The 13,476-nt window shown below is 44.8% G+C and overlaps 1 protein-coding gene across 1 annotated transcript in view; it reads right to left on the reverse strand.

The window, feature by feature from the left end:
* Window positions 1-13,476, reverse strand: part of PTPRT (protein tyrosine phosphatase receptor type T) — an 856,863-nt gene that overhangs the window by 17,513 nt on the left and 825,874 nt on the right. The window contains exon 29 of the mRNA XM_088026646.1: window positions 12,648-12,779. Coding sequence (XP_087882772.1) covers window positions 12,648-12,779 — 132 coding nt within the window. The remainder of the gene's footprint in view (window positions 1-12,647; window positions 12,780-13,476) is intronic.

The following is a 13,476-nucleotide window of genomic DNA, read 5'->3' on the forward strand; positions in this document are numbered from 1 at the left end:
AACAGCCCCAGCCACCCTGGTCTCAGCAGCAGTGGCTCATCCCCTGTGGAAAAGAACCAGTGCCCACAACTTGTGGGTACTGTGTGCCCTGCCTGTGTGTGCTTTGTGGATTGTCCCCAGTCTCAGCAGTGGAGACACATTCCCTCTGGCAAAGGACCAGTGCCACCTTGTTAAAAGTGCTTGCCCTGCCCACTACTTTCAAGAATAAGAGATGGGGCTGACTTTCCTAACACAGAGAAACAGACATAAAGAGGCAGACAAAATTAGGAAACAGAGGCATATGTCCCAAATGAAAAAGCAGGACAAAACCACAGGAAGAGACCTAAGTGAAACAGAGATAGGTAGTATGCCTGATACAGAATTTGAAGTAATGGTCATAAAGATACTCACTGGACTTGAGAAAAGAGTGGAGGACATCCATGAGGCCCTTAACAATGAGATAAAAAAAGAACAAATCAGAGGTGAAGAACACAATAAATGAAACTAAAAATATACTAGATGGAATAAATACAGGCTAGAGGAAGCAGAAGAATGAATTAATTAGTAACCTGGCAGATAGAGTCGTGGAAAGTAATCAAGCTGAGCAGGTGGGAGAAAAAATTATACAAAATAAAAATAGACTTAGGGAACTCAGTAACTCCATCAAACTTAAGAGGAACAACAGAAGAAGAGAAAAAAGGGTGCAGAAAATTTATTTGAAGAAATAATAGCTAAAAACTTCCTTCATCTGGGGAAGGAAACAGATACCCAGACCCAGGAGGCACAGAGATCCCCAACAAAATCAACCCAAGGAGGACCACACCAAGACACCTAGTAATTTAATTAAAACAACAAAAAGTAGTGATAAAGCAGCAAGACAAAAGAAGTAACTTACAAGGGAAGACCCACAAGGCTAGCAGATTTTTCAACAGAAACTTTTAGCATGCCAGAAGAGAGTGGCATAATATATTCAAAGTGCTGAATGGAAAAATCTGCCACCCAGAATACTCTATCCAGCAAGGCTATCATTCAGACAGAAAGAGAGAGAAATAGTTTCCCAGACAAACCAAAGCTAAAGGAGTTCATGACCACTAAATCAGCCCTAAAGAAATGCTACAGGGGACTCATTGAGTGGAAAGGAGAGACTATAAGTAAGAGTAAGAAAAGTAGGAAGCACAAAAGCAGTAAAAATAAGTATATCTGTAAAAATCCGTCAAACGACTCACAAAATGAAAGGATGTAAAGTATGACACCATAACTTACAATGTGGGGAGGAGAGGAGTAAAGAATGTGTTCAAACTTAAACAACCATCACCTTAATATAGACTGTTATATGTAGAAGATGTCATATATAAACCTAATGATAACCACAAATCAAAAATCAAAAGCAGTAATAGATATGCAAAAAATAAAGAAAAGGGAATCCAAATATATCATAAAGAAAGCAACTTATTGTGAGAGAAGAGAGCCAGGGAAGAAAGAAACAGAGAAAATCTACAAAACCAACCACAAAACAAATACAAAATGGCAATACATACATATATATCAATAATTACTTTGACTATACATGGATTAATGCTCCAATCAAAAGACAAAGGGTGGTGGAATGGATAAAGAAAGAAGACCCATCTGTATGCTGCCTACAAGAGACTCATTTTAGTCCTAAAGACACCTACAGATTGAAAGTGAGGGGATGGAGAAACATCATGCAAATGGGTGTCAAAAGAAAGCCAGGGTAGCCATCCTTATATCAGACAAAATAGACTTTAAAACAAATAAAAAGAGACAAAGAAGAGCACTATATAATAATAAAGGGGACAATCCAACAAGAAGATATAACAGTTGTAAATATATATGCATCCAACATGGGACCACCCAAATAACATAAAACAATAACAAACATAAAGGACCTAATTGATAATAATACAGTAATACTAGGGGACTTTAAAACCCCACTTGTATCAATGGACAGATCATCCAAACAGGAAACGAACAAGCAAAAAGGGGGTTTGAATGACACACTAGACCAGATGTATTTAACAGATATAGTCAGAACATTTTATTCTAAAAACAGCAGAATATACATTCTTTTCAAGTGCACATGGAACGTTCTCCAGAATAGATCACATATTAGCCCACAAAACAAGCCACAACAAATTTAAAAAGATCAAAGTCATACCATGCATCTTTTCTGACCACAATGCTATGAAACTAGAGATCAACCATAAGTAAAAATCTGGAAAGACTACAAAAACATGGAGGTTACATAACATGCTACTAAACAATGAATGGTTTAACCAAGAAACCAAAGAACAAATAAAAAAGTACACAGAAACAAACAAAACTGAAAACATAACAGCCCAAAACCCTTGGGATGCAGCAAAAGCTATTCTAAGAGGGAAGTTCATGAAAATACATACCCACCTCAAGAAGCAAGAAAAATCTCAAAGAAATAACCCAACCTTACAACCTAAAGGAACTAGAAAAAGAAGAAAAAACAAAACCCCAAACTAGCAGAAGGAAGGAAATCATAAGGATTAGAGTAGAAATACATGATACAGAAACTAAAAAAATGAAACCAGAAGCTGGTTCTTTGAAAAGATCAACAAAATTGATAAACATTTAGCCAGACTCATCAAAAGCAAAAAAAAAGCCTCAAAGTTAGAAGCAAAAGAGGAGAAATAACAACACCACAGAAATACAAAGGACTGTAAGAGACTATGATGAAAAATTATATGCCAACAGATTGAACAATGTAGAAGAAATGGATAAATTCCTAGAAACATGTAAACTACCAAAACTGAAACAGGAACAAACAGAAAATTTGAACAGACCAATTACCAGCCAGAAAACTGAACCAGTAATCAAAAAACTCCCAACAAACAAAAGCCCAGGACCAGATGCTTTCACAGTGAATTGTACCAAACATTTCGAGAAGAGTTAAGACCTATTCTCAAAATATTCCAAAAAGTAGGAAAGGATGGAAAACTTCCAAATTCATTCTATAAGGCTGGCATTACCCTGATACCAAAAGCAAATGAAGAAACCACAAAAAAAGAGAACTACAGGCCAATATCCCTGATTAACACAGATGAAAAATCCTCAACAAAATCCTAGCAAACTGAATTCAACAATACACTAAAAAAATCATTCACAAAAATCAGGTGGGATTTATTCCCAGGATACAAGGATGGTTTAATATTTGCAAATCAATGAATGTGATACATCATATTAATAAGAGGATAAGAACCATATAATTATATAAATAGATGCAGAAAAAAACATTTGATAAAGTACAATATCCATTCATGATAAAAAAACCTCAACAAAGTAGATCTAGAGGGAACAAATCTCAACATATTAAAGACCTTATATGAAAAACTCACAGCTAACATCATCTTAAATGGGGAAAACCTGAGAGCTTTTCCACTAAGTTCAGGAACACCAGAAGGAGGTCTACTCTGACCACTTTTCATTAGAATACTAGAAGTCCTAGCTAAGAAAGAAAATTTCTTCAGATAAGAAAAATGAATAAAAGCTATCCAAACTGGTAAGGAAGAAGTAAAATTTTCATTATTTGCAGGTGACATGATACTATATATAAGAAAAGCCAAAAGACTTCATCATAAAAACTATTAGAACTAATGATATACTACTATACGTTGGCTAATTGAATTAAAAAAAAACTATTAGAACTGATAAATGAATTCAGTAAAGTCACAGGATACAAAATCAATGACAGAAATCTACTGCATTTGTATATGCCAATAATGAAGCAGCAGAAAGCAAATTAAGAAAATAATCCCATTTACAATAGCACCCAAAATAATAAGATACCTAGGAATGAACCTAACCAAAGAGGTGAAAGACATGTCCTCCGAAAACTATAAAATACTCATGAAAGAAATTGAAGATGACACAAAGAAATGGAAAGATATTCTGTGTTCATGGACTGGAAGAACCAATATTGTTAAAATGTCTATAGTACCCAAAGCAACGAACACATTTAATGAAATCCCTATCAAAATACCAATAGCAGTTTTCAGAGAACTAAAAAATCCTAAAATTTTATGGAACCCACAAAGGATCCTGAATAGCCAAAGTAATCTCAAAAAAGCAGAGCAGAGCTGGAGGCATCACAACTCCAGACTTCAGGTTACATTAAACAACTGTAGTAATCAAAGCAGTATGGTACTGGTACTAAAACAGACATATAGATCAATGAAACAGAACAGAAAATCCAGAAATAAGCCCACAATTATATGGTCAATTAATCTTTAACAAAGGAAAGAATATCTAATTGCAAAAAGGCAGTCTCTTCAGAAATGGTATCAGGAAAACTTGACAGCAACATGCAAAAGAATGAAACTGGACCACTTTCTTACACCATAGACAAAAACTAACTTCTAATTTGATCAAAGACCTGAATGTGAGACCTGAAACCATAAAAATCCTAGAAGAGAACACAGGAAGTAATTTCTCTGACATCAACCATAACAATATCTTTCTAGCTATGTCTCCCGAGGTAAGGGAAACAAAAGCAAAAATAAACTATTGGTACTACATCAAAATAAAGAGCTTCTGCACAGCGAGGGAAACAACCAACAGTCAAAACCAAAAGTCAATCTGCTGAATGGGAGAAGACAGTTGCAAATGACCTATCTGATAAAAGGTTAGTATCCAAAATATATAAAGACTTTATATAACTTAACACCAAAAACAATCCAATTAAAAGTGGGCAGAAGACATGAACAGATATTTCTCCAAAGAAGACATTCAGAGGGCTAACAGATACATGAAAAGATGCTCAACATCACTTATCATCAGGGAAATGAAATAAAAAGCACAATGAGATATCACCTCACATCTGTCAAAATGGCTAAAACCAAAAACATAAGAAATAACAGGTGTTGGCAAGGATGTGGAGAAAAAGGAACCCACATGCACTACTGGTGGGAATGCAAACTGGTGCAGCCACTGTGGAAAACAGTATGGAGGTTCCTCAAAATGTTAAAAATAGAGCTACCCTATGATTCAGTAATTGCACTATTGGGTATTTACCCCAAGTATTAAAAATAATTCAAAGGGGGTGCCTGGGTGGCTCAGTTGGTTAAGCGACTGCCTTCGGCTCAGGTGATCCTGGAGTCCCGGGGTCGAGTCCCACATCGGGCTCCTTGCTCGGTGGGGAGTCTGCTTCTCCCTCTGACCTTCTTCCCTCTCGTGCTCTCTCTCTACCATTCTCTCTCTCTCTCAATAAATAAATAAAAATCTTTAAAAAAAATAATTCAAAGGGATACATGCACCTGATGTTTATTAAACATTAATTATAATAGCCAGATTATGGAAGCTGCCTACATGTCCATCCATAGATGCATGGATAAAGTAGTAGTATATATACAGAATATTATTCACACATAAAAAAGAATGAAATCTTCCCATTTGCAACAACATGGATGGATCTAGAGAGTAAAATGCTAAGCGAGGTCAGAGAAAGACAAATACCATATGATTTTATTCATATGTGGAATTTAAGGCACAGAACAAAGGAACAATGGAGTAAAAAAGAGACAAACCAAAAAACAGACCCTTAACTATACAGAACAAAGTGATGGTTACCAGAGGGGCGGTGGGTGAGGGTTGGGTGAAAAAGGTGAAGGGAATTGGAGGTGCACATACTTGATGAGCACTGAGTAACCTATGGCATTGCTGAACTGCTATATTATAAATACCAAACTAATACAGTAGTGCATGTTCATTATATGTAATACTGTATGTTAAAAAAAGAGTGCAACTGTGCAGCTTAAGAAAGGCACAACTTTTGGGTAGAAGGTGGCATCACTAGGAGAGGCATGGGAGGAGAGGTAGAGGCAGGAAGTGGTTTGGGCAGCAGAGTGGGGAGGGGGGAGATGTGCTGCCACATGCCAAGGGTGAGGAGGCAAGGTGGGGGGGGGTTAAGAATGAGGATATGCAATGTTCAACCTTTGGTCATGGGCATTACTGGGATTCCAATCCCACCTTGCCTCCAGTAAGGCCCAAGCAGGAATTGGGAAGTATACATGCAAACAGGACTCCCTTGCAATTCCCAGAAATCTGTGGGGTAGACAATAGACTTGGCCACAGGATGGGGGAGAGGAAACAGCCCATTTCAATGAAATCTTGAAGGACAGAGTGAACTTAGCTGACCTCTGGGTTACATGAATTTAATAGATGATCACACTGAGACTTGGTACAAGTTATGAAACTGGCTTAAGGTAGCAAGTAGGTGGCAGGGCTAGAACTTGAAGTCAGGTCTCACAGGCCCAGACTTCTTATTCTACTGTTACTCCCACTGGAACAGAAACACAGCCCCTTGCAAAGTCAGACTTGAGGCTCTCGGAGACATAGACTTGGGTGTTCTGTGGGTTTTCCCAGCATGTTAGGCTGTTTTCACAAGCTGAGATAAAAATGGGGCTATCAATGCTTGCTATTTCCCTTGCAGACACAATGACAACAAAAGACATTCCTGAAACATCACCCCTGCTTTTCTCTTGGGAGGGTGACAGACTTGCTTGCCTCTCTCACTTCTAGAAGTTCCATGGGAATGCACCGTTCTTGGTCTCACCCTCCCTCACCTTTCTACCTGGCCTAGCATCACCTGAACTCTCAGACTTTCCACGGTTGGAGCCTCAGAACTGGGCGACTCAGTTTTTATAGAGCTCTTGTTTGTTTTAAACCAAAGAACATTCCTTCCTGCTCCATATACCCAGGTACCAGTCAGGGACTATCAGGCACGAGGGCCCTGGAAATCCTATTGTTTAAATGGTGACCAAAATCTTCACAATCCCTAGTGGGCCCAAGTCAGTGATGGGTTATGGGGCTTTGGATAAATCCTTTTTCTTGCCTGGACCTCAGCTTCCTGATGTGCAGAATGAGGGGAAATGGACTCCAGGCAGATCAGTGATTTCCAAAGTGGGGGTCCATAAAGTTGACAGGAGAAGCCAATGAGATATCTCCAACATCTTTGAAAGCCTAAGGGAATCACATTGTTGTCTTGGAGAGGAGGACACCGAATCTCTGGCTTTGGGCTGGAATTAGACCATCTCGTGTTAGCTCTGTCTGCCAATCAGAAATTCATTGGGGTAGTTATGTTCGTGGAAAAATAAACAAGTAAAACTAACAAATGATTAATTTGTAAATACAGTTCAGAAAACAAAAGCTTCTAAAATAGGTCTATGGAGGAAGGACCTGGGAAATATCAAAGGTGTTCGGAGAACATTTAGATGATAAAATCTCTAAGATATAAGCAAAATAACGTGTCCTCCCAAGAATGAGTGACAAGTGAAACATTGAGAAACTCAGGGATGCTGCAAGCAGAGCCAGTGTAATCAATGTGTAGGATATTCAAGGAATCCTAAAAACCTAGCACTTACTGTGTGGAGACAGCCAAAGTGACACTGGGTCTCATTGACCCCAAACCTGATTCCAGGCTGGTGGGGTGATGTGTGGTGGTCATCTGCTGGGTTCTTCCAGAGCTGCCCACAGAGCTCGGGAGCAATGTGACATGCTGCCTGGACACTGGCTCTTCCATCCCTTCTGCTTCCCGGTCAGCTTCTTCCTGCCACTCGGGGGTGTTGGCTGAGATGGTTCCAGCTGAAGATGATTCCATCCCAATTGATGCCAAAGGGAGTCTGGCAGGTAGATATGACTTCACCACAATGTCTGCACCGTGGGGACTGTGGGTTTTTTGTGCCTCTTTTGTCCTGTTCTATGTCTGGTCTGTGCCTTATGCATGGAAGGTTCTCAATTGACGCATGTTGATGACTGAAGGATTGAATGCAACCCAGAAAGCAGGCACCTTGACTTTAAAAGACCTCCTGGGTCCACAAGAGTCCTGTGTTTGGTGAAGTGGACATCTGCCTTCTCCTTGGCTCTCCCCATCTTGTTCTCTCATGGTTCCTGAAGGACTCTGATTCAGACATGCATTTCTCCAGCTTGAACCACTTTCCAGTCCAACACTGCTGACTCAGGATGTTCCCAGGATTTCAGTCTCACACCCTGCACTGACACTGATGCCCTGTACCTCTGGGTCTGAATTCCTGTTTTCAGTTTTATTGCCTGTCTTAGTTTTCTATGGCTGATGCAACAAATCACCACAAATGTGGTGGCTTAATGTAACACAAATTTATTATCTGGAGGTCAGAAACCTGAAATGAGCATTAAAGGCTTAAAATCAAAGTGTCAGCCAAGGTGTCTGTGTTCCTTTCTGGAGTCTGCAGGGGACAATCCATTCTTCATCTTCTCCAGTTTGAGAGGCGGCCAGCATTCCTTGGCCTGTGGCCGTATCTCTCCACTTTCTGCTTCCATCACCCCATGGTCTGCTTCCAACACCACTGACTCTGATCTTCCTGCATCCCTCTTACTAGGACCTTAATATTGGGCCCACCTGGATAACCCAGGACAATGTGCACATCTCAGCATCCTTAAATTTACCACATCTGCAAAGTCCCTTCTACTCTGTAAGACAACACATTTGCCGGTTTAGAGACAAGGATGTGGACATCTTTGGGGGTGAGGGGACATGATTCTGTCTACTGCACAGCCCCACCCCATGGCTGGCACAGAGGATCTCCTGAGGTGTCTAAACAATATGGCGGGTGTGGCATGACCATGAAGAAGGCTCCTTTTTGGTGTCTGTTCCCCATGGACTCTGGGCTATCCATAGAGCCCACGAGGATGGAAGGGATCTTGTGTCAGTGCTATTGGGTGTGACTGGAAAGGTTCTTTCAGAGGTGCCCACTGGAAACCACAGTGCCATTTACTGGATGTTGTGGTTCTAGGATATTGCCCCACTAATCTGATCACAGGCCTTAGAGTGAGTCCTAAAGAGCTAACAACAAAAAAAAAATCTCTAAGGTTGAATACCTGTAGTGGCCTTCAGAGTCTTTATCTTCAGCCCCCACTGCTTGGAATTATCTTTGAACAGAAGCCACTGTGGAGAATGGGAGAGTATCTGTGACCGGGGATGGCTGACTGAATGATGCAGTATAGGATTCTGAGCAGTGCAAGAAAATAAGGCACTCGGGGAGGTCTCAGCCTCTCCTCCACCTTACTTTGCGGTAACTTACAGGTCGTCCTGCCACAACCCTCAATACGAGCCCGGATAGGTTTGGTCCCCTGTCAAACCACAGGATGTGGCACTGGTCCTCTGCTGATGCTCAGGCCCTAGGGCAGACCCATCTGTGCAGACCCGAGGCTGTCCTGGCACGGGCATGCTGGCGGGCAAATGCTGATACCACTTCAAAGAACCGCCCTTCCAGGTGCTGAGGGCGGCTTTTCTGACGCTCATGCGGTGTCATTGTTTATTTTTGCAAGGCACCCAGCTGTTGTGGTGATGATATTTATATCAATAAGTGCTCTATTCATCTGCCGATTTTAGGGGACGCTTGCCAGCAGCATATGGCAGCCAACCCCACAGCTCTTCTGAGCCTGATGTTTTTGCATTTAGGGAAATCAATTCTCAAAGGCTGTACCAACATCTGGGGCTGAGAAACCTGTTTATCCAAGACCCACCCTGGAAGGGGGAGCTAGAGCCAATGACCTTGACCCCTGCTTCTCTCCATGTCTCAAAGTGAGGTTCTTGGAGACTCCTCCTCCGTGCCTGAGCTCTGGTTTTGCAAAACGGGATTCTGGAAAAGGTGAACGGCAAACAGGCTTTCACAGCCTCTACTTCACCCAGGGGCTCGTGGAGCAGAGTTCATGGTTTTACTTTTTTAGGCAAAGGAACAGGACGGCTGTGCCTTCTGAGTCTGGAACTCCACAGCGGTCTTTGTTTTATGGGAATCCATTTAATTTCATGGTTATCTTGGATTCCAGTCATCTACCATTTGAGCCCCAAATCTTGGAGTCACCTTTTTTCTCTCACACTCCCTATTCAGTCTATCAGGTATTTGGTCGGGATATATCCGGAATCCACTCCATTGCTAGCCCCGGGTTCAAGCAGCCATCACTTGTCACCTGGGATGACTGCAGAAGCTTCCTCCTCTCCGTCCTCTCTGCTCGCTCCCTTAGCAAACACCCTCCCCCACTTCCTGCACCAACAGTCTGTTCTCAACACAGTAGGCAGAGGGATGATTTAAAAAAAAAAAAAAGTCAAAGTGTGTCATTCCTCTCCTCAAAAACTTGTCAGTGGCTCCCTTCTTCTCTCAGAGTAAAACCTCAAGTTCTTCCTATGACCCCCAAGGCCCTCCATGACCTGGTCCTGCCATGTCTCTGGGTCACCTGCTGCTGTTGTTCCCACTTCCACTGTGTTCCAGTCACAGTGGCCTCTGTGCTGTTCCTGAAACGTGCCAGGCACGAACCCGCCATAAAGTGTTGGTGTGGTTTGTCCTTTCTCCCCATGATGCTCTTCCTGGAGATGGTCACACGGCTCGTTCTCTCACTTCCTTCAAAAGTAAGCTTCTACGTGACCTCCTCAATAGGGCCTGCCTTGATCCCTCTATCACAATTGTATTCCGGGCCCCAAATCCGCCTTCCAATCTTCCTTACCCTGCCCTCATAGTTTTTTCCATATACTCATCACCTTCTAACATATAATTAAAGTACATTATAGGGTGTTTGTTATTGACTGTCTCCTCCACTTTAGAACAGAAGTTGCAGCAGAGATGGGAGTCTGCTGTTTTGCTTGCTCTTATTCACAATGCGTTCCAAACACCTAGAATAGCTCCTGGTGGGTAACAGATACTCCACAGATATGGCTGAAGAACAAGCGCATCTCTCCCGCACATCTCTCCCTCGAGCGTCCCACTGGGCACTCCAGCTCCCCCCACCCCGCCTCCTCCTGCCTACCCCCAGACACCTGACTACCCAGACCTGGGCCCCTGCCACCATCCGCACCTTCTCCTTCTCCTTCACCTCCTGCATCCAACGGCTCCCCAAAACCGTGGACTTGGATCTGGAAGCGCAGCTCCTACCTCCCAGCCCCACCGTCCCGCCTGCCAGCCACCTCCTCAGTTCAGACCCCCACCTCTCTTTTCTGGGCATTTGCAACATCCTCCTCCGCTGTCTCCTGGCTGGCAGGTTTCCCTGCAGCTTCTCCTCCTCACTGGTCCCCAGATGCGGCTTTCTAATGGGAACTCAGCCACACCTCGGCTTACACGCTGCCGTCTCTCTCCTCCTTGGACTGCGAGTGCTGTCTCACAGTGCTCCTAGGAAGCCTGGGGGTTCACAAAGCCACCCAGAGTCCTGACTCTCCAAGAGGCATGGGGGGGGGCAGAAGACCAGTCTGGAGGGAGCTTAACCCCCACCCCAGGTGGCTTCACCATGAGCAGCTCTTGATCAGACCTGTTCCCTATACGGCGCCTGCATGAGAGCTTTATTCGAAGAAAGGGTTCTGCTGCTTACAAAGTAAGCGTCTGACATCTACCGTGCTGCAGGTCAAGGCCCAAACTCTGTAGCGCACATGGGCAGCCCCGTGCAAGCAGCACCCTGCTGCATTTTCCAGCCTCACCCCCTCCTCTGCTCCCGAGAGGCCCCAGCCCCAGCCCCGCCGCAACCCCAGCTCTTCTGCAAACAAGCCACACACATTCACACCACCTTGCCTTTGCCCTCCTGTTCCCTCTGCTCAGAGGGCCTTTTCCCAGCTCCCTCAGCCCCACACCCCCAAACTTCTGCTGGCTTCTTCAAGGCCAAAGTCACCTTCTTTTTGAAGTCTTCCCTCACCCTCTGAGCAGAATTAATTGCTCCCTGTTCCCAGCCAGCACAGCACTTCGCAGCTGACCTCTATTACAGCACTGCCACACGAGGTTGGGACAATTTGCTCATCTGTCTCTGTAGCAAGACTGTGAGCTCCTGCAGGGCTGAGACCACAGCTCAGATCCATTTTATTTTATTCCCACACAAGGCCAGCATGCACACAGGAGTGCACTGAGGTACCCTGAGTTTCTTTCAAGACACCACTTTTCAAACACCCAAAAGGACATTCCCACTTTTTCCACCCAGGAATGGCTGTCCTGCCATGGAGGGGGCGCAGGCGCCAGCAGCTTTCCCATGACACGTGTCCCGAGTACCGGGATGTGCTGTAGGCACATGATGCTCGGAGCTATCACACCCTGGGGGTGCTAAGGCATGAAGCCTGCCTGGACACAAGGGTCCTCTGTGATGACGCCAGGATCCTTGGGTTGGCTAATGGGCAAAGGGCCCAAGGTTCAAGCTCCAGCTCTGTTGGTGTGGGCTGCATCTCCGAGGGGGCAGGCTGGGTGGGGGTGTGGCCAGGCCTCAGGTTCTTCTGCAGGGCTGGAGATGCTCAGAGCTGGGGAGGCTCTCTGAGCCCCTGGGCTCAGTGTGCTCAGTGGGATTTGGAGCAAGACCCTCATCTGTGCCTGGGGGATGAAGCAACAGAATCTGGCCCCAGACTGGGGAGGAGGGCTGGGCAAAGCCCACAAGCAGGGAGAGTCATTGCTGGAAGTGAGAAGGTGCAGGGTCAGGGGTGTCAGGGTCTGGCAAGAGACCCCCCAGCCTCTGCTGGCAGCAGGACGGGCTAGTCTGGTGCTGGCAGCCAGCCAGTGCCCACGCGCAGGCAGCTCGGTTAGGTGGAGGAAGCACTATGCTGACCCTCACGTTCTCCCTCCAACTCTCGGGCATGGCCGCCTGAATGCACCCGAGCACCTGGGTGGTGGCCGGGCCCCTCCTACCTGGGCAGTGTCCATCTCATTCAGCATCACCACGGAGGAGCAGTTGTAGTCGAACACCAGCCTCCAGAAGTCCGCCACGGTGTTGGGTAGAGGGTGCTGGGTGACCACGAAGGCAGCAGGCTGCTTGTGGCTCTGACAAAGGAATGACACAGGCTTCGTGAAGGACACACCCAGCAGTGATATTCTGATGGGGAGGAGGCTTGCATGGCTGCCAGAGGCCCGTGAGCCTGCTGAACAGATTGCACAAGACACCTACCTGTTCTGTCATCTGTGGGTGCCCCCAGTGGCCAAGGGGGCCTTTCTCATAACGAACTCATTCTCCTCTAAACTAAGACATTTCATGAGCAAAGTGTCACTCGGCTGGGGATTATCCAAATAAATTATTTATGTTTAGAGCTCAGCAAATAATCATTATTACAATATGAAATGAAAGATTCTGGATGCAGATTTGCTGCTTTGCTGCCCAAAGCACCTCCTGGGACACTGGGGATATCTGTGTTCCTGTGCCCACAATGCTGGAGGAGGGGATGGCTCGGCCCAAGGCAGAGAGCCTCCTGAAGGGGCTTCTGTTGCAGGAGGCTCGCTCCCGCTCCAAGGCCAGAACGAGGGCGGAGGTGGCTTGTCAGAAGGTGGGCATGGTGTGCTGTGAGGCAATGGGCAGTGGACAGTGCTCAGGTTTTAGCGTCAGGCAGACCTGGGGTTCAAATCCAGCCTTCTGACTTGTAGGTTATCAGTCATCCACCCGCCCATCCATCCATCCATCCATCCACCCATCCATCCGAGCATCATTTGTAGAGTGCTAAGTGCTCATCTGTCTCTGTAGCAAGAC

This window comes from Eumetopias jubatus, unplaced genomic scaffold (genome assembly GCF_037043125.1).
Source record: "Eumetopias jubatus isolate StellerSeaLion01/CBP00866 unplaced genomic scaffold, mEumJub1_p1.0 scaffold_9, whole genome shotgun sequence".
Classification (NCBI taxonomy): Eukaryota; Metazoa; Chordata; class Mammalia; order Carnivora; family Otariidae; genus Eumetopias; species Eumetopias jubatus.